The following is a 20,629-nucleotide window of genomic DNA, read 5'->3' on the forward strand; positions in this document are numbered from 1 at the left end:
TGTGCTGGGAAATATTATTATCCCCATTTTATAGATAAGTAAGCCAAATTATAAATATATATATATATATTTATATTATAATGAATGGGAGAGCTAGGATTCAGATGTTCAATCACTACCCTGTACTGAAGAGCAAAATTATAGGTCAAAAGAAGGCAGTTAGAAATGTGGTAGATGTTGAAGACGGATTGCTGACAGGGTGTCTGAAGAGATGAGAGGGATGGTATGCAGGGTCTTGCTACTCAAATCATCAGCAGCACCAGTAGCAGCAACAACATGACCTGGGAGCTTATTAGACTTGCAGAATCTTAAGTCCCACCCCAGACCTATCAAGTCAGAGTCTCCATTTTAACAAGATCCTCAGCTATTGGTTCTCACATTGTAGCTTATAACAGAGACCACAGTTCACGTAGGAAAAAGAAGAACAAGGAGCATCCCTTGGTCAGGTGAGGAGTAAGGGGCACTTGTTTTCATAGGGTCTCATGTTTTCATTTCAGCATCATGACAGAAGCCTTCCTGAATATACTGACAACCCACCAGACTGCCTTTCAAGATGCTCCTTAACCTGCTTTCTTTTATGTAGCCAACCTTATTCCTCGTTGCTCTCATATGTACTGCCACCAGTCCTAAGCATCAAGGGGGTTCCTAGAATGGGGGATTTCCAATGCTAAAACCTGAAAAGTTCCATGCAAATTGGAAAGAGTTGGTCTGTTTCCAAATATGAGTTTTTGTTCATATTTCTTCCTACATATTCAATTCTCAAGTATACTCCAGGGGATGAAGAACATCTCATTTCCTCTGTGATTTTTCTCTGAAACCCATATTGATCAGTCCCTTCTTCACATTCAAGAGAATTCTGAACACACTCAGTCTTGAACAGTTTTCTACTGCTGGTTATGTCACTCCAGCTAGCAATGATATTCCTCAGGCTAACAGCTCAGCTTTTTTGATTGTAGAGCCTTCCTGTGTTCCTTAAGAGCTGGGCAAACAATAGATGCTCAAAAAGCACATGCCACCAGATTGATTTTATGTTGACATATGTATACATGATAGTAGATCACATGATAGAAGACACATTGGGGCTCTTTCTGAAATCATCATTGACATATTGAAGACACCTCTTTCTAGGATCAAAGTTAGAATACAGATGAAATACATATAAATGTTTGGGAATTTTTTTTTTCCTCTTTATTTTCTGTTCCGGATCTTTTCACTAATCAGTCACTAACAGTGGCTTGGAGTAGGGGACAACTGGATTATTCCTGGTGGAATTAGGGAAAAAGATGCTTTAGGGGAGAGATGATTTTCTCAATTGCTTTGGAAAATCAAGAATCAACTGCACAGGACTCAGATAATGGAATCTCCCCTGTTGTGTGAAGAAGAAAACCCTGTGGCAATGGCAATTAGTCCAGAATCCTTGCTGCCCTGTTATAAAAGAAGTCTATTATGCACAGAAGTAAAATTCATGCAGTCTGTTCTTTTTAGCCTGGGATTACTTACAGAAGGGGAAAGAGAAAACCAATGTTGATTATATTAGGCCCCATACTCCTTACTGTACACCAATTCCCAGTACACCCAAGTGGATGGCCGTGGGCTTCAGGATTACCTGTAGCATATGTACCCACACTAACAGGCAAGAGGAGAATGCCAATATATGTCTGAGTTCAGAGGTAATCAAAACATTTAATAATTGATCTAGATCAATCAGAATCTAGATATAAAGTCAGGCAGTGTCCTAGAGTTACTCTAGATAGGTCTACCATTTTTTAATGTAACTCTAAGTGACACTCTAAGAACTTGAAAGAGTGGCTCGTAACTAACCAGAATGAAAATACTGCAATATTTCAATAAACCAACTGAGCCGCAGGCTTGGCCATGCCCAACTTGGCCTCCATGGAGACAGCACAATTGTGTGAGTGGAAGTGGTCTTGAGGCAGCACTTCTGGCTTCCATGGCTTGGGTGTGATGCCCAAAAGTCTATAAGCCCCTCCAGATCTCAGTGAGAGAAGGAGAATGTGCCTGGCACAAGGCTATGTTTGATATACGGACTTGAACAAAAGGACAGCTTTCACCACTTGAGGCAAAGGCAGGAGGCATCTCCTGGACAGCCCAACCATGGAAGGACAAGCTGATCTTTCTTCCAGGTATCAGGAGAGTCCAGGAACACCAATGCAAGGACCAGAGAGGACCTGAAGACGAGTCCTATCCCCTTCACCCTGAGGTTCCACATACCATACTTTTCCCGCTTCTCCAAGAAGCCACCATGGGGAAAAGAGTGGGTGTGGGAGGTGAGAAGAGGGAGTTGGTGGTAGCTAAATCCGAAAGACTTTGAGTTTTTAAAAGTATCAGCTGAGACTTAAAGTAATGCATTTAAACTTTGACAGATAATGCTTGAATTTTTTTCAAGCAACCTGATTTAAAATAGAGAATTCTAGAAGGAATCTATCCAGTAGAGATCTGAGAAGAAGTTGAGTCAGTTTTAGGAAACTCTCAGGTCTCTATCTGTGTGTGGGTCAGGGCTGGTTATTTCTAAAGCTAAACTGTGGGTGTACAGCCGCTCTACACAGACAGAAGAGCAAGAACAGTCACGCTGATAAATTCCATTTGCCTATACATTTAAGAAAACTGAATGACTAAGGAGGTGAATGTATGAGCATTTGAGTATTGATAGTTTTTAATTTCAGTATTCCTGGTGTGGGTTTCTCCTTGCTGACATGAACAAACTCAATCCCCTCAAAATATGGCATACTAATAATTATCTTCCTGACAAAGTGTAAGATAAGTAATTGAAACTAGACACTTGGGACTTAGGCCTGTTCTTCTGTTGTAGGAGTATAAGCACTTTTGTATAAGTTTTTACTCATCCAAGTACATAAAAGAGACAATTTTCTAAAAGAGCATAATTGCACACAACATTTGTCCAAATAAATCTGCAAGTAGATAATGAGATCTCAAGTAATGAGTATAATAAGGCACTGGAGGCAGATCTTAAAAGCAAATCACACAGACTCTAAGCTGAGCCTTATTTTAGATGGAATTGTATAACTCCGCTGCTTCGGAAACCACCCTTGTCTAACTCATGCAGTCAGGCTAAGGAAACTGCAGCTACTATACCACCTCCACTCCCACCCCAGAGGAAGAGGAGGTAGCTGGTTACACAAGAACCAGACAAGGAAGTGGAATTTAGAACTCAGACAAAGCTGCTATTTAAACCTGAGATCCCATCCACGTCTAATGTGCCCTAGCTAGGAAGCACAGACCCCCACAAAAGGATGGAGAAGAGGGGCCCCTGGCAAAATGAAGTCTATCCACAAGATACCCTCGGGATTGAAAATAGAAGGTAAAAAACCCTTGCTCTATTAATTGCACACCCACTAAAGAATTCTGTTTGCTCCAGGTTTGGGACTGAGGCCATAGATGATTGCTTTGGGGCCTAATCCCTGGGTGCATTTAACTCGTGTAGTCTCAGCATAATGTGAGAACTTGTTGGAGATGCAAATTTGATGGGACCACCCAGACTGAGTGATTTAGCATCCCTGGGGTTGGGGAATCCATTTCTTGCCAAGCTCTCCATTGGGTTCTGATGTCACTAATGTTTGAGAATTTCTACTTCAAGGAGAGCAATGACCCAGGGACAAAGGAACTGAGAGTGGGAATTAAAGGTGCCATCAGGATAATGGTGCCTCCAACTCTGCTTAAGGTCCACTTCATCAACTGCTAACTCAAAGAGGGGAGGAAGAACCTCAGAGAGAACCTCAGAATAGGATAGAGACCTTAGCCCACCCTCTGCCACTTGGCAGAGCACAGAGAGTAGTAGTAGCTTGCCGGAGGCTGGACAGAAGTGTTAAAAGAAAAGCAAAACCTGGGCCTCTTAATTTCATGCTGTGCTATCCACATTTGGCAAAGTTCTCTTATCAAGTAGCAGAAAGGGACTATGGATGGAGACCAGGATGTTATCTCAGAGACTGTTGGAGCAGAATGAATTTTAGCAAGTTATTTCACACGCCTGAGTCTCTGTTTAAGAACATCCCTGGGGAAACAATCTCCAGGTCATCCTGTATTGTAAAATTCTAGTTATTTGAGAGACAACAAAACTAAAATGATGAAGGGAAGAAAGCTAATAATATCAAATCAATTAAATGGGGCTAGGTGGAGACAATAGAATACTATTGGGCCCATACCTCTAGGGAAAAGATGATTCCAGCTGATTGTCATAGCAAAGAAGAGGAGGAACAATCATAATGCCCAGGTTGTCGGTCTGTGGCCTTTTATCTAATTCTTTATCCCTGCTTCAAATTCTATGAGAGGCAGGGCACAAACATATCACTGTTTCCAAGCACCATGTTTATAATACCCCAGAAGCACATCCTTAGGCAAGAACTCAGTGCAAGTCATTTATTTGGAAGATGTAAGAAATACTAGCAGTGATATGGCCAAGTATGATAAGGAAGGGAATTATTTAGAGATTATTTACCAGGCTAGTTATGGGCAATTAGAGCTCAATCTTGCTGAAGAAGTCTGGGGGACTGTGTAGAACAAGTGACTCTCAGTTATTCTACCAAATGAGAGAGCTGGGGTATTTACATACCAACACCCAGCACGTGTTCTGGGACTGCTCTGCTGCTTACCAGAAATCAATGACTAATCAGATATCATATATGTCATAGGTAATTAGGAAATGGTTTTCTTTTAATTGATATAAAGGAAGTTTTCTTCCAGGCTTTTAAGAAGCCAGAAATAATTTGTTCTTTTCAGTCTGAGCAAGTTCCTGTCATTTTCTGTTGATTTTGCAATCATGGCTTCACAGAAGTTGCCAAAAAAATGTGCATCTAGACCTTCATACTATCAGCCTCTTATCAAGGTACAGCATAATATCAACACAAAGAATTGATGTGGAGACAACCCACAGAGCTTATTCAGATTTTATCAGGTCTATATGAACCTATCTGTGTGTTATGTGTGTGTATACTCTGACATTTTAACACATGTTGCCTTGCATAGCCACCACCACAAACAAGATATTACAAACCATCACCATAAGACTCCCTAGGATATCCCTTCATAACTGCACATCCCCTGTTCCTAGCCCCAGGCAACCATTTATTTGCTGTGGATCTCTATAATTATTTCACATATATTATTTACTCAGAACCATGCAACATGTATCCTTTTGAGATTGGATTTTTTTTTTTTACTCAGCATAATTTCCTGGAAACTCATTCACTTTCTGTATGTGTCCATTGTTTGTTCTTCTTTTAATTGTTGAATAGTACTCCATGGTATGACCACACCATACTTTATTTAACCATTCACCCTCTGAAAGACATTTGGGGAGTTTCCAGTTTGAGGTTGTTATGAAAAAAACTTCCATGAATATTTGTACATAAGTTTCTATGTGCAAATAAGCTTTATTATATTTGTACACAAGTTTCTATGTGAAAATAAGCTTCATTTCTCTGCACAAGAGTGTAGTTACTGGTTATAGGGTAAGTCAGTTTTAGTTTTCTTAAATATTTTACTAGTGACTCATAGTTATACATAACACTGGGGTTCATTTTGGCATATTCATACATGCACGGAATATAAATTACTCCATTACAATCCCCAGTTTTGAAAGGAACTGCAAACTGTTTTCCAGAGTGGTTGTATCACTCTGTTTTCCAGAGTGGTTGTACCAACAATGTATGAATGAGCAGTGTTATCACTGTTTTTCATTTTAGCCATACTTATAGGTGTGTAGTGATATCTCATTGTAATTTTAATTTGCATTTCTCTAATGATGTTCAATATCTCCCAACAGGAAGAGAATCCAGTACTTCTTGTGTGGCAGACAGTATTTTTTAAAAGAGCAAACAATAGTATAACCCATTTCATGAGCTTTTCTTATACCGTGACTTTAATTTTCTTCCCACTGAGGAGGATTCCATCCTTTCTTCCTCACTGAATCTGGAAGGACTTGTGATTATGGTGGAAGTGACACTATTTGATACTGTGATTATGTTACAAAAATGCCATGTACTTCCACCTTGTTTTCTTGGAATCCACTCATGGAACCCAACTACCATTCCATGAGGAAGCCCAAGTGTCACGGAGAGACCACACTGTTGTTGTTCTGGCTAATAGTTCCCAACTGACCTTGTAGTCACCAGCTACCACTACCTATCTGATATGTAAGTGGGGAAGACTTCTAGAAGACCCCAGTCCAGGCATCATCTAACCAGAGGTCAGAGCAGCACTGCCTTGCTGAGCCCAGCCAACCCTCAGAGCTGTTGAGACACAGCTCAAAAGCTCATTGACCTATGACCTTGAGGTGCTTTGTTATAATAGCAATAAAATAAAATAACTAAAATAGTCTTCTCAATATGCTCTAATAGTTCAGTATAAAAATGTGCTCTCAGATGTTTTTTTTTTTTTTTGCAGAGTATTCACACTCAGCTCTCTTTATGTAAAAAAAAAAAATAGTTTCCTTGTTCTGTAGAAAACTGAAGAAGCCCATTAGAATCAATATGGTATAAAGTTCTGAAATGTGAATGAAAAACCTTTGGGTTACACAGCCAAGATGCACAGATCCACCAAACATGCAATTTGTTCTCTCTGCTTGGGAGACTCCTACCTCTGACAGCTAAAAGGTCCAATTCCTCCTAAACCTCTTCTGGGATGTCACTGCATCAGAGGGGCCTTCTCTGACTGGCCTTTATAATAGAGCTCCAGGCTCCTTATGCTCCATAATCCTTACTCTGCTTAAATCAATTACAGAAAATTTAGCACTTTGCACTTCTTGTCTGGTGGTAATTTTTTTTTAAATATATTTGTTTATTACCACATTTCCAACCCCTAAATAAGCTTAATGAAAGAAGTGATTTTGCTGTGTTCATCCCTAGCACATAGTAGACATTCAGCAAATATTTATGAAATGACATGCATAAAAAGCCACCAAGACTTTAAGGACTTCCAATGTGCCTGGCCCCGTGAGCTCTTTGCTGGGTACACAGCAGTACAGGAAATTTTGAGACAAAGGTTCTTCCCTTGAGAATAACAACTGAAAGATTTAATTATCTTGCACATTGAGAGGAGGGAAGATCTTTAAGTGAGCTAATGAAACAAGGAATTATTATCTTAGTTTGCTGTCTGATTTTGACATCAGATAGGTACTTCCAACAAGGAGGCCTGCAACATCAATCTCCAGGCAAAGAAGGGTTATCTTGAAATCGCCATGCTTTTTTTTTTCTTTCTGATAGTACAAGTGGACCACTTATACTGATTCATGGGCCAGTTCCATGTTTTGCAAACTGAATTTGAGATTGTGGGGCCTAGGTGTTTTCTGAATCGGGCCAAGGAAGAATTCTTGCTCTTTTCCTATACTTCTGTTTTAGGAAGATTATGCAAAAATGGACGCTGACTCTTCCCTTCCCTTTGGGCTATATCCCTTTCTAGTAAGACTTTGTATTTTGTCTTATCAAGACATGGAATCTATTTCCCCACCTTTTGAATCTAGGCTTGGCTGTGTGGTGTGACTTACTTTTGCATACATTATGTAAGCACAGGGTTTGAAAGAGCTTGTGGATCTGCAACAGGGCTTACTTGTCTTGCTATACTTGGGAACCTTGCTACCAGCAACATATGAATTACAGGGCTACTCTACTGGGAGACAAACAATACTTGGTTGGGGCCAGGTGACCTTCCTGTGTCTTCTGAAAACCAGCCAATTGCCAGGCAAGTGAGTGAGACCATCAACTGCAGTCTGGTCACAAGTTCATTAGTTTGTGCCACATGGAGCAGAGACCAGTTGTTCCACTGGTATCAGCCCAGAATGATGAGCCATACATTTGTGAGTAAATAAATGGTTCTTGCTTTAAGCCATTAAGTATTGTGAGGTTTGTTACATAGCAAAACCTTACAGATGCTCCTTGTAGTCCTGCTTTTAAAAATTTCAGCCTGAATAATGCAAAAAGTAGGACCACAAACTGCCCATTAAATATAATCCCAAGTTTGCAAATTATGTATACATGGAAAGACAGAAAAATATTAAGTAGGATGGAGTGATCTTTATTTTGTCATCTATTCTGAACTTACTAACTTCTCTTAAAAAAAAAATCTTTTAAAAACAAAGTAAGAAAAGCCAAAGTGCTTGGGAAGTTTCCTCCTGTTGTTCTCTGATCATCTCTGGGCAATTCTGATGTGACGTGAACATTCTCCTTAGGGCCAAGATTACTGGATTATAAAAGATAGGTACATCAAAAGGATGACTAGCTCTTTGTCCCAGAGCTATTAACTCTAGTGGGAGTATCAGGGAATTTAAATAAAATCTATGCTTCAGAACTATCCTATCTAACTAATCCTTCCTTGGAACAGCAGTTCATTATTTCCTTAATTGTTTGTATGCTCTGTACCATGTGTAGCTGCTGAGATTAAACAGAATCCTCTGGGTATGCTGCAGTGATGAGAAATGCAGAAGTTGGGCATGGAAATATTCTGGTGTGATGAGTCTTTTCTGTTTGTCCTTTCAGACACATTCTCCTCCTTTCTCTGAGCCTTAGGAGGCCAATCTGCACTGACTGTAGTGATGGCTCCTGACTGGGTTGAGCCAGTGGGGAGCATCAGTAGATGACAGAAACAAGGGGCAGAGGGAGGTTGGGGTAGTTATCCTCAGCCCACATGCTACAGGTTTACCATGGACTGGATTTCACCAAAACTCAGAGTTCCTGCCAGACAGACCTGAATACTATAACCTATTTCCAGATTCCAGCAAACAGTTCCCTGCCTCAGTTTTTCAGGCATGAGGTAGAATGGTAGTCTATTGTTGAGTATTGCACTCATGTTTGTGCCCTATTCCTTAAGAATTTTCTGTGTCTGCTTGAACTTTTATAAAATATTATTAAGTAACCTCTCTGCAAATTATCCTTTTGGAGCTTGTCATCTATTTCTTGCAGGGCTTCTGAGAGACCCTGTAGACATGGATATTTGCAGGAAGGGGAGAAACACAGCCCTAGAAAAGTCAGCTCCTCTCCTCCAACAAAAGGAGAAATGTGACAGAAAATGAAATTTTCAAAGCTTTCATTAGTTCCTATACTTCATTGTAAAGGAGGCAAATTACCCATTCCAATTCAGGTCACAGGTAATTCTGAGGAACAGGTTGACACAGAGGATGGGAAGGTGATTTCCTTTTTGTAAGTCTTCTGGAAAGTGTGGTGGGTGACTGGTGACTAAGAAAAAATTAGAATTATGAAAAAGTGTTCTTAAGAGAATAATGTGCATGACAGATGAAGTGATGAAGGAGGAACCCAACGTGAAAATCTTACCCGGCCATCACTTGTCAGGAGGATGGAGTCACTCTTTATATCCCTGTGAATCACTCCTTGGTTGTGCAGGTAGGAGAGAGCTCTCAGCACTGACAGACAGACAGTAGCTATCTGTTCTTCATTCATTCTAGAAAGGAAATAACAGTTCAGGAACAAGAGAGGTACAAGGGCATCTTTCAAATTCTCAGGAGAGGTTACTTTTTTTGTGTTCTGGAGAACTAGTCCATGTACTGCAGCCCATATCTGGAACATCTGCAGACAAACAAAAGGAAGGTTCTGGCTTGATTGCCAGAACACAGGTTTGGTGTCAAAAATTAAAGAGGTCCAGCATAAATCAAAAGAATGAGACCTCAGTTTTTCAGCTCTGGGGTCATTAGTACAAATTTACTTCCATGGATTCTTACAAAAAATTTCTTAGGCATTAACAAAACTGCAAGACTGGTTTAAACCAGAATTGAAGAATTTCTTTCTCTTAGGAGGCTTGCTTTCTAACATTAAACTTTGATCTTCTACCTGCCCTTTCCTTCCTTAGGTTCATGGGGTGGTATTATGGCATGACAACTCAGTATTTCAACTCTAGTTGGTAATGAGCACTTTTGTTGTTTGTCCCTTTGCAGATTGCTGATTTTTAAATCAATGGCAGGGTTATAGTTATAGCTCAGTGGTAAAGTGCATGCTTAGCACCAGCAAGGTTCAATTCCAACACACCAAAAAAGCAAAAAAAAAAAAAAAACCCATAATAATAATAATTGGGTATTAATAACCTTCTTAGGGTAGGTAGAATGTTAATTGAATGAATGGACTACACATGCAAGATATAACAATGAGAAATCTGGGAAACATAGGAGAAAAGGAAGTTGTGTTCCTTGATTCCAAAGAGTTTACAATTTATGAAGAGTTGAGAAGATAGTCATTGAGACCTTACCTTGGAGGAGAATATTAAGCACCTTGAATTATCTGCCTGGATAATAAAGAAATGTACCTGGTATGAGTAACGATGTCTGTCAAGGCACCACCTTCTAGAAACTCCATGACCACCCAGAGCTCATCTCCAACCAGGTAGCTGTTGTACATGTCTACCACATTTTCATGGTGGTAATCCCGCATTATCACAACCTGGATGAATGAGAAAGATACTTTTTGACTTGTTTTGGTGGAATTTGGCTGGCTGTTCTCTAGTGGCTGAAAAGGTAGATTAGAAAGTGGAAGAATATGTACAACAAATATACATAAAAGGCTTCTTTAATATAACAAGAGCTTTGTGTACAAAGTAATATGATGTGCCCTATAAACTTACAGTACAATTTATTCATATCTATCAAATTAACAGAGATAACATGATAGTATCTGGTAATGCTAGTGAAGGTGAAATAGGACTATTGGTGAGGATACCAATTGGTATGAACTTTCTGGAAATACTATATGTCATTTCCCTAAAATACGATATATCATTAGATCTGTTCATTCCACTTCTATGAATCTAAAGAAATTATCAGTTATGAGGCCAAAAACATGTGTTAACAATATTCACTACAAAATTATAAAAGTCTCAAATTAGAAACAATAAAATCAGAAACTGGAAGTAAATTTGACACATATATGTGACAAAAAAAATTATTGGCCATGAAAATGATGTTTTGACATGTAGAAAAGAAAACATGTTAATATGTATCTTATTTTAATTTTTATTAATATCAACTTAATGTTAATAGTAATTGAAATTTGAATGTTACTAAACTACAAAGGGGCAGGGAGGGGAAGAGTAGAAGTTCAGTGGATTCAACAAAGGGAAATGAAGAGAAGATGGATAAGAATAGAAAAGACAATGAAATGAATCTGACATGACTTTCCTATGTACATATATGAATACAACACAGTGAATCTCAATGTGGTATGCCTTGGCAAGACTGGGGTCCTAATTAGAATAAAATATTCCATGCTTGTATAAACATATCAAAATAGATTCTATTATTATTTATAAATAAAAAATAAAAACTAAAAAAAGAAAGTTACCAAAGTACACATATAGAATTATCCCAAAGAAAAGAGATATATATAAGTAGAAAAAATATTAAAAAAAAGCACTAAAGTCTTAATGTAGGCATTGCTTGCTTGTGGAATTGTGTGGGACAATTTCTTATGCTTTCCATACCTTCTGCAGGAAGAAATCATAATTTTTTTATAGTTAAGAAAAAAATATTTTAAAGTTCCTAAAGAATGACAGGCCATTGATTAAACCTCAGTTTACTGACTTAAAAAATAGGTTATAAAGGGTATAAATAGTATCACAACAATATAACATGTATACACTTGTCCCTCTGCTTCCCTGAAATTTTCATCTGTGGATTCAATCAATAGTGAATAGAAAATGATTTTTTAAAAAATGCATCAGTGGGGCTGGGGATGTGGCTCAAGTGGTAGCGCGCTCGCCTGGCATGCGTGCGGCCCGGGTTCCATCCTCAGCACCACATACAAACAAAGATGTTGTGTCCGTCAAAAACTAAAAAATAAATATTAAAAAAATTCTCTCTCTCTCATTCTCTCACTCTCTCACTCTCTCTCACTCTTAAAAAAATGCATCAGTACTGAACATGTACAGACTGTTCCCTTTACTTTTATTATCTAAACAATGTAATATAAAAACTACTTACATAGCATTTACATTACATTGGGTTTTAGAGATGCTTTGAGGTATACAGGAGGATATGCATAGACTATATGCAAATACTATATACTGTTTTATGTAAAGGACTTGAGAATTCACAGATTTTGTGTCTGAGGGGATCCTGGAAACAATTTCCTACAGATGTGAAGGTTGATCTATGAACAGCTGTAGACAGTGGAGAAAGGAATGCAAATCACAGGTCTGTGGTCAACTTCCTGCATAACCTTGGGAGGGTCACTTAATCTGAGCCCAAGTTTCCTTGTTGCTGAAATAGTGAGAACACTTTCTGACTCATGAGGTTGTGAGGTCCAACTAAATTAATGCTTAGCACAGTGACTGACATGCATGAAGTACTTTATAAAAGTGACAGCCAAACACACATAGAAAAAGACAAGTAGAAAAGATTATGTGGGTGCCTTTCTAATGTCCTCAAATGTACACGTGCTGTTTTTGAAATGGGATATAAATGTTACACTGGAGAGAAAGGATGATCCAAACACACCATTTACCTCATTAAAAAGCAATTCTCGCCTCTGTTGCTTTCGAAGATCCATTTTTTTCACCGCCACTTGCTTTCCCGTGTGTTTCTCGCTTGCGATGCACACGATGCCTGTTGACCCTTCTCCAATTTTGATAAAGTTATCCAAGTATTCTCTGGGGTCTCCCGGGCTGACTACCAGCTGCAGAGCAGCCCTGAACTGTTCATGGGACACCCTGGAGGGCTGCTGGTCTGAGGAGGAGCCCCAGCTGGGTGGGGGGTAGGTGCTGGATGAAATGCTGAGAGAGCTCAGGTAAGAGGCTGTGGAGATGTACTGCGAACTGGTCTGCAGGGAAGGGTGGTGGTACAGGGTGGCTTTGTGGTACCCAGAAGGGTACTGGTGGCTGCTTGAGGAATAGCCTGCTTTGCTTTGACTTTGAGGTAGTTTGGCGGGACCCCTGGGGTAGGTGTCAGACCCTGACAGTGGAGGACTGAGGACCATCTGTGCTCGATCATAATCCACCTGGAAAGACAGACATGGATGGAAAAGATTCACATGCTGGATCCAAATGGGAATGGTCAGCTGGTAGAATGAAGGTCAACAATAGGTGATGAAAAGATATAACTGGGGCACCAACAGTACTGGTTACACTAAGAAAGAGTCTTCTCCCATCAGTGTACAACACAGGGGGAGTTTTAATTCATGTGTAATTTTCCCAGGTGTATTTGTGGCTTAACAGTATTTTCTTGTTCAGTATTTTGAGCAAGAATTTCAGGGGTAGGAGGCCTTTTCCATGCTTTTGAACTCACAGACTTAAAAATGTTATGTACTATCCATACATAACATAGTACATCTATCTGTACAAGGGAGAACATGACTCTTGGTACTAAGCAGCTTTTGCTTTGGTGTAGACCATAAGGAAAATGAATGTAACCGTATTGCCAAGTAAGTACAAATATAACTGAAAGCAACCAAAATTTGCAGGTGTATGCATGAAATCTGTATATTTGGCCAGCTCCCAAAGGGATGGCAGCAAAGAACATTCCACTCTGATTTTGAAGAGTGGGTGGAGGGAATTTAGCAAAGAATGGGAAGGGAAGTCCAAGTAAGGGGACCATTCTTATAGGATTGTAGGTGTAGGTCCCAAAAATCACTTCTTTGGAAAGGATCAGGAAAGAGCCCTGTTCATCACTTGAATTGTGCACAAACCACATCATACCATGTTCACCTTCTTGTCCAGGCCAGAAAGTGCTAATGGATCAATGTATCCCTTTTTTTTTTTTAATAAGACCCTATGACAACACAGTACTAGTTACATAGGTGGTACTCAAAAATGATTAGCTGATTTTGACCTCAGCCTCCTTCTTAACACAGCACCCCAAGAAATTCCTGTCTCTTTGTTGTGATATGCATAGAATGACATTAACTTGCCCCTGTATTCCTGCCATCTACTGTAAGGATCTGTATCTACTCTAAGATGGTAGTTATAAGATGGTCATAGCTATTTGAAGTCAATAAGAATAGCTATTTGAAGTCAATAAGAATAAAATAAAAAATTGAGTTCCTCAGTCATACTAACTATATTTTCAGTATAAAATAACCATCACATCAGATATCATTCCCATAGATCATGACCTCCACTGAAGTAATGACTACTGGACAGCACTGTTCTAGGTAAAATGATTGTCCCCACTTAGTGAATTTATCCACTTATTCAACATACTAATATTTGAGCAACTGCTGTATGCTAGGCACCCTTTCAAATGCTGGGGAAGTGTTAACCAAATATCCAAATAGATGATCTTTCTGCCATCCTGGAATTTATATTCTAGAACAAGAGACAAATAACAAATAAGGAAGTCAATAAATATATAGTATGTAGTTCATTCTTAAGTGACATGAAGAAATTTATAATAAAACAGACTAAGAGGGTTGAGAGTAATGGGGTACCATCTTGGATAGTATGGTCATGAAGGGCCTCTGTGAAGGGGTACCTTTGAGCAGAAATTTGGATGATGTGAAGGAACCACCACCATTGCTGTTTGGATTTGGGATGGTCCAGGCAGAGAAAAGCACATAGGGGATTCTAGGCAGATCTAGACTTGGAACCTTTGAGGGACAGCAAGAAGTCTCCAGTAGAGTGGAGGGAGGGAGATTCAGAAAGAGAGCAGAGCTAGAGGGAAGATTATGGAGGCCTTGGCAAGGATGTTGGCTTTGGCTCTGAATGAATTAGGAACCAATGGAGGTTACCAAACCGAGAGGAGTAACATTGTCTGGCTCTCTCCGGCTGATGAAGGAGAACATATTTTGTAATGTAAATTAACTGCTGTAATCCATGAGGGCTGAAATTAGGATGGTTACTGTATATGGGGTAAGATATGGTGGGAACAAGGATAGGGCTTGAAAGTAGAGTTGCAAAGATTTGATGATGGGTTGGAGGAGAAGTTGAAAGAGAAGAATCAAGATGACTCACAGGATTCTGGCTTGAAAAACAGGCCACTTAATGAGATGAGGACCAGGGGCAGGAATAGGCTTATGGGTGTAGTAGCAATGAGCCTTCAAGATGACTCCTGATGTTCCCTGACTCCCAATATTTACACTCTGTATGGTCTTCTTCCACATAGTATCAAGATGATCTGAGTGATCAAAGAATATGGGAAAAGTCATGATAAGTACTTCTCCTCCTCCTCCTCCTTCTTCTTCTTTTGGCTAAGTCAAAACAAGCTTGTGGTGTTTTTTCTGTCACTCAGATCCCTTGCTCTGGCTTTTTGCAACTGCCATGTCATTATGACACTCAAGAATGCTATGGAGAGGTCCATGTGGTGAGAAAAGGAGGCCTCCTGCTAAGAGGTAGCTACAAACGTAATTCTTAAGCCAACAGCCATGTGAGCCATCTTAAAAATGGATCCTCCAGTCGCAGTCCAGCCAACAGATGACTGTAACCTCATGAGAGATGCTAAGACAGAACTGACCAACTAAGCCCTCCAAAATTCCCAACCAACAGAGACTAATGTTTGTTATTTTAAGTTTGGGGAGTAATTTGTTGATCATCTTTTTTTTTTTCTTTTTCCCAGGAGATAGCTCGTGTTAGAGCAATTGATAACTAATTTCATGGGAGACCTGGCCCAAGAAGTTGTGTGAGATGATAAGTGTCTATTGTTGTTTCAGGCCATTAAATCTTAGAATGATTTGTTATACAATAATAGATACCTAATACATGGGAGAAAATCAAGAGTTCTGCTATGGCTGGCTTAAGTTTGAGAGAGATATTAAACATCCACATAGAGATGTCAGTTAGGTGACTTAGATATGCCAAAGACAAGGGAAGAGTTGAGGAATCTGTGAATCATCAGGGTTTGATTGGTATTAAAGCCATGATGCTGAATGTATAGGAGAAGGTCAATGCATTCCACCATCTCAGAACCAGAGGGTGCACAAGCATCTCAAAAAAAGGAACAAAGAAGGAGAGGCCAGTGATGTAGAAAGAAAACCAAGGAAGTAGAGTGTTCTAGAGGCCAAGCAGGAGGTATTTAAAGAATTTAAGGAGTAATGAAGCATATGAAATGCCTCTGAGAAGTAGGATGAGATCCATTACTCAGTGGATCCATCAAGATGGTAGAAGTAGGTAGATGTCTCAAGCTCCCACTCCATCACATTGCAGAAAAGAAGAGCTATTCCATCAAATTAGGGTGCAAGGACTGTATCCAATGTGTTTTACCATTCTCAGTTCTTTTTTTTTTATATGAGTTTCTTGTTTATATTACATTTTCTTGATGCAGGGAAATTGTATTTCAAAAATAGTGTCTACCAATTTTAGTATATTTCACATTTTATCCAAACAACATGCCTGTTTCCTCCTCTTTTTAGTAATAATTCTGCAGTTGACCTTTATTTTTTCTTCTGTACTGTTCATTGGCTTTAGATGATAGGGCTGCCCTGGTAAACATGTTACAGTGCAGCCCTTCTGGCTTTAAGAGACGACACTCCACTCAAGTGAACTCACCCATTCAGTTAACTTCAAAACCCACCAGCAGGTAACCAGGGCATCGCAGGTACAAGGTCCATTAAGCCGGGACCCTGTCCTGGATGCAGAAGACTTTCATGTAAGGATGAGTCCTGACCTGATGGCTTTAGTTAAATCACCTAGCCTCTCTAAGCCTCAGTTCCCTAATCTTTAAAATTGAATAATAATAATAATAATAATAATAATAATAGGAACTCCACAGGGTTGAATACACAATGGTTTCAAACAGTGGCTGGCCAATACATTCGAGGCAGTGTTATTGTTATAAAGTACATTGCATAATAGTAAAATAAAAAGTGATTTAATAAAAAGTGATATTAATTAAATTAGTAAGCATTTATTGAAGATTATAATGTAAGGTGCCATATATATATTCCTGTAAATGAATTCTCAAAATAATCAGACATGGTGCATTTCATTGTAATATATTGGCTTTAAAATATATTGAAAAATATATTACAATGAAAATATTCTATTACAAAACAGGCTGATTTTTTTCTAAGGCTATGTATTTCTTCCATTTATCTATATGCACACACAATGGTGGGGAGAGATTAATGTCAATGTAAGTTAAACAATTGGATCTTCCTTTAAATTGGTCTTTGGATTTACAAAATCTAGGCTAGTCAGCAAGGCCAGGGTGTGCAGAGAAGCAAAGTCTTTGATTTTTATTTTTGAAAGTGTGTCATGGGAACCTTTCCATGCTATCATCTCCCTGGGTCTTTCCTGGAGGATTTGTTTTTGCACTTTAAACAAAATTGCATTCATTCACCACAAGCATGTATAACTGATCTCCGAAGACACATTACACACAGGAAATCTGTGTCCCATAGGAATTGGAAACACTGCTGCACACTGCATTAGGTCTCTTTTCTCCCTTATCGCCTGTCAGCAGTATGACTGGGGTCTAGAAGAGGGCTCCTGCCTGCGTGAGGGGGACAATTTCCAGTTACAGAAGGAAGGCAGCAGTCAGAGTTCTTTGCTGGGAGCTAAACATCTTTGAAATTAGTTCTTTTAGACAAAAAGGTACAATTATCTTTTATGGCTGCTGGTAAAAGTGCAGACTTTTCAAAAAGCAGTAAAGGACAACCCCTACCCACAAGAGATAATTTTCAGAACTAAACTCAAGTACTCAAAGAAGAATGAACTGTTTGCTTCCGAAAATGGAACATGTGATCTTTCCCCAGGGCTTTCATCTATTCAAGGGGAGAAGAGAGGACAAATAAGCTGAAGGAGAAGTACATGAGTGATCCTGGTTGTCTCCACCATGTTGCTGAACCATGACCTTCAGTTGGTTCTGAACCCAACTCTGGATTCCATGATGGTACACTTCATTGGCCCACACATTTGTGACCAGCCTCGTTATTTTACACTCTGAGAATCAACTAATGAGCACTTTATTACATTTTGTGGATGGTAAAACTGATGCTCACGGAGATGAAATTCTCCCCAAATCAATCCAAGGCAAATGGCCCCATGCTCCCAATAGGATTATGCAACCAGATTCTTCTACTTAGTCCAGTCCTTTGTTGCCATGTTCCATTGGTCAGGACACTGGTACTATTTGCCTGTTTTCTTGCCTGCCTTGGCTTTTCTACCATTACTTTCCACCCCCCTTATCTATATAATCAAGGCTGGAACACTTTTTTCCTCACCAAATGCATAGGCATTTTACTGAGGTCAAAGTGTGGCTTCTTTGATTAAGCAACTGCTTTATTAGAAGCTATTCTTACTGGACTGATAAATATGAATGTTAATAATGATATTTGTTATTAATGCCAGGAACTATTCAAGGCACTCTATTTATTACTGCATTTAAACCACAAGTTATAAAATAAGCCCCATAATTATTCCATTTTACCAATAATGTGACTGAGGCATAGTAGGTTGAAATACGTCATGCAAAGGACCCAAGGCTACTAAGAAGTTAGAATGAGGGTTCCCGTCCAGAATCATTTTAGCACTTGAATTCTTCAGGAATTCACAGAGACAGGTTACAGTGACAAGATGGGGAGTGGGGCACAGTCAAGACAGAGGTGGAAAGACTGCAGTGACAACTACAGAGATAAAGCCTGGTCACGGTGTTTCACTGGGGGTCCAGATGTCTGAGCAGCCTGGAGGAAAATGTAAGAATTGGACCAGAAAATGATGAATGATAATGCCTAGGGGAGGTGAATGGAAGAAAAATAACTGAAAAAAAAATCTTGGCTGAGAGAATTAAGCTTAAACACACACACATACACACACACACACACACACACACACACACATAGCCATCACAGCAAAATAAGTAGATCACCTATGTACATAATTGGTTCAGCTTCAGTTTTGCTTTGGTCAGAGAAGAACTTGGTGTTTGTTTATATCAGCGCTCAAGCTGTTCTTCTTTATGTTCTTTTCAGCAAGAAAGCTGAAGCTTTTTCCTGTGATAAGTTCTCCTCGCCTTAAACTTTTAGAATTATTTGATTTTCCTACTATGAATTGTCTTTACTCTTGACGATAGCCTATATTTGACAATAGGTAAAACATAAATGATGAACTTATCTATACATACAGTTTTGCACACATGTGCTCATGCATGTTAAGAAAAGTGTGCAAAGGAGTGAACCTTGAATTGCATGGTCTTTTCTATAATCTTATTTGCTAATATATTCCAGAAGAAAAAGGAGTAGGCACACAGTTTATATGAGCAGGACTATCTATTGTATCATGAAAGAAATGTGGGATCCAATCATTTAGTAAAATTGCAGTGCAATAGAATTGGACCTAAGGTTAGTGAATCCAATGCTCCACGTCATTTCCAAAAGATTTATGTATGTCATTTACCCTGGAAGACCTTATTGCACAAGCTGGGAGCTGCTGAACAGGAGAGAAAAGAAGCTATGGAGGAGAGAAAACAATAGATACCACAAAGACTTTCTTTCCATTCCATTAGAGAAAACAATCTTGGATTTTTGAAACAAATAACTCCTTACGAATGAGGCCATAGTTTGCATACCTTAAGGGGGAATTTCCATATGGCATGGTGAAATCAGAGAAGAGTAGATGGATTGTTTTGCAGAGTATCACCCAGGCTGCCAAACTCTTGAGCTGCAGTATGAAACTACTAATGGTCATTGAAAATCTGCCACATTTTGAGAAGGAATTCGCTCTACAGGAATCTTTAAAAATACTGACAGAATGATTAAGTATTTGTGATTTCCTTCCTTTTTTGAAGTGGTTAAGAACATATACTTGGTTTTTAATTTCCTGATACCATTTTTAGCATATCATATAATTAATTCTTACAGAAACATGCTTTTTCATGTCTCTATTCAAAATCGGAAAAGGCCAGGAGGTGGGGGGGAAAGGCTGTATTATATAGGAATAAATAATATCCAGTTAACAATCCAGCTCGACTACCCTTTCACACACAGGGCAGCATCCCAAAGATAGGGTCAGACACAGGCTTGTGATTTATCAAAATTACAAATAATTATAGCAATGAATTCATTTAATCAATCAATTTCAGCAGAGGTATGCTGGGGTAGGCAGGGCATAAAGCTCCACACAGCTATCAATTGCTCCGATTACAGCTGGCTGTCAGCCAGAATTCCCCTGATCCATGTTAGTTAAATGCACATTAATCTGAATTTGGCAGTGTAATCAAGGACCTAACTGAACTGTGAAATTGAATTCTGCAGTAGAACATCATTTGAGCATTTTGTGCCAAGACTGGAGGAAGAAAAAAAGCCTTGGTGAGGGAAGGTGGGACAAAGAAAAGGAAGAAAAACAATTCTGCTGCAGCATCTATCTGTCACAGCAACCTTGGGCACTGAGAACAGGGAGGACGTGGCTGGATCGTGCTGGACTGGGGTGTGGGTGTTAATGGGGACTGTGAAGTGCTCTGTAAAAGGTGAAGAGTTACAGGGGATGGGAGGCAGATGCTTTCAGTGCTTAAATGGATCTCTAATACACTTTTTGGGAGCACAAGGAAACAAAGAGACTGCACATCCCCTTTTAAAAACAGAACAAAATACAACCATAGATCAAGTGCTGCTTGCTTGCTCTACATAAATCAAATTCACAATCAAAGAGAATCATAGTACTCTATTATCTGACCAGGGTAAGGACATCTCAAATTCTCCTGACTTGACTCAAGGAAGAATGTTAATAGAACCAG

The 20,629-nt window shown here is 39.2% G+C and overlaps 1 protein-coding gene across 3 annotated transcripts in view; it reads right to left on the reverse strand.

Annotated features, from left to right (window-relative positions):
* Pak5 (p21 (RAC1) activated kinase 5) overlaps positions 1 to 20,629 on the reverse strand; it is a 290,034-nt gene that overhangs the window by 15,472 nt on the left and 253,933 nt on the right. For all 3 annotated transcript variants that reach the window (XM_048811304.1, XM_048811305.1, XM_048811306.1), the window contains 3 exons: positions 12,474 to 12,965; positions 10,282 to 10,415; positions 9,300 to 9,426 (listed from right to left, as the gene is read on the reverse strand). In XM_048811304.1, the coding sequence (XP_048667261.1) occupies positions 9,300 to 9,426; positions 10,282 to 10,415; positions 12,474 to 12,965 (753 nt within the window). The remainder of the gene's footprint in view (positions 1 to 9,299; positions 9,427 to 10,281; positions 10,416 to 12,473; positions 12,966 to 20,629) is intronic.

The sequence above is a fragment of the Marmota marmota genome, unplaced genomic scaffold, assembly GCF_001458135.2.
Source record: "Marmota marmota marmota unplaced genomic scaffold, marMar, whole genome shotgun sequence".
NCBI classification, from domain to species: Eukaryota; Metazoa; Chordata; class Mammalia; order Rodentia; family Sciuridae; genus Marmota; species Marmota marmota.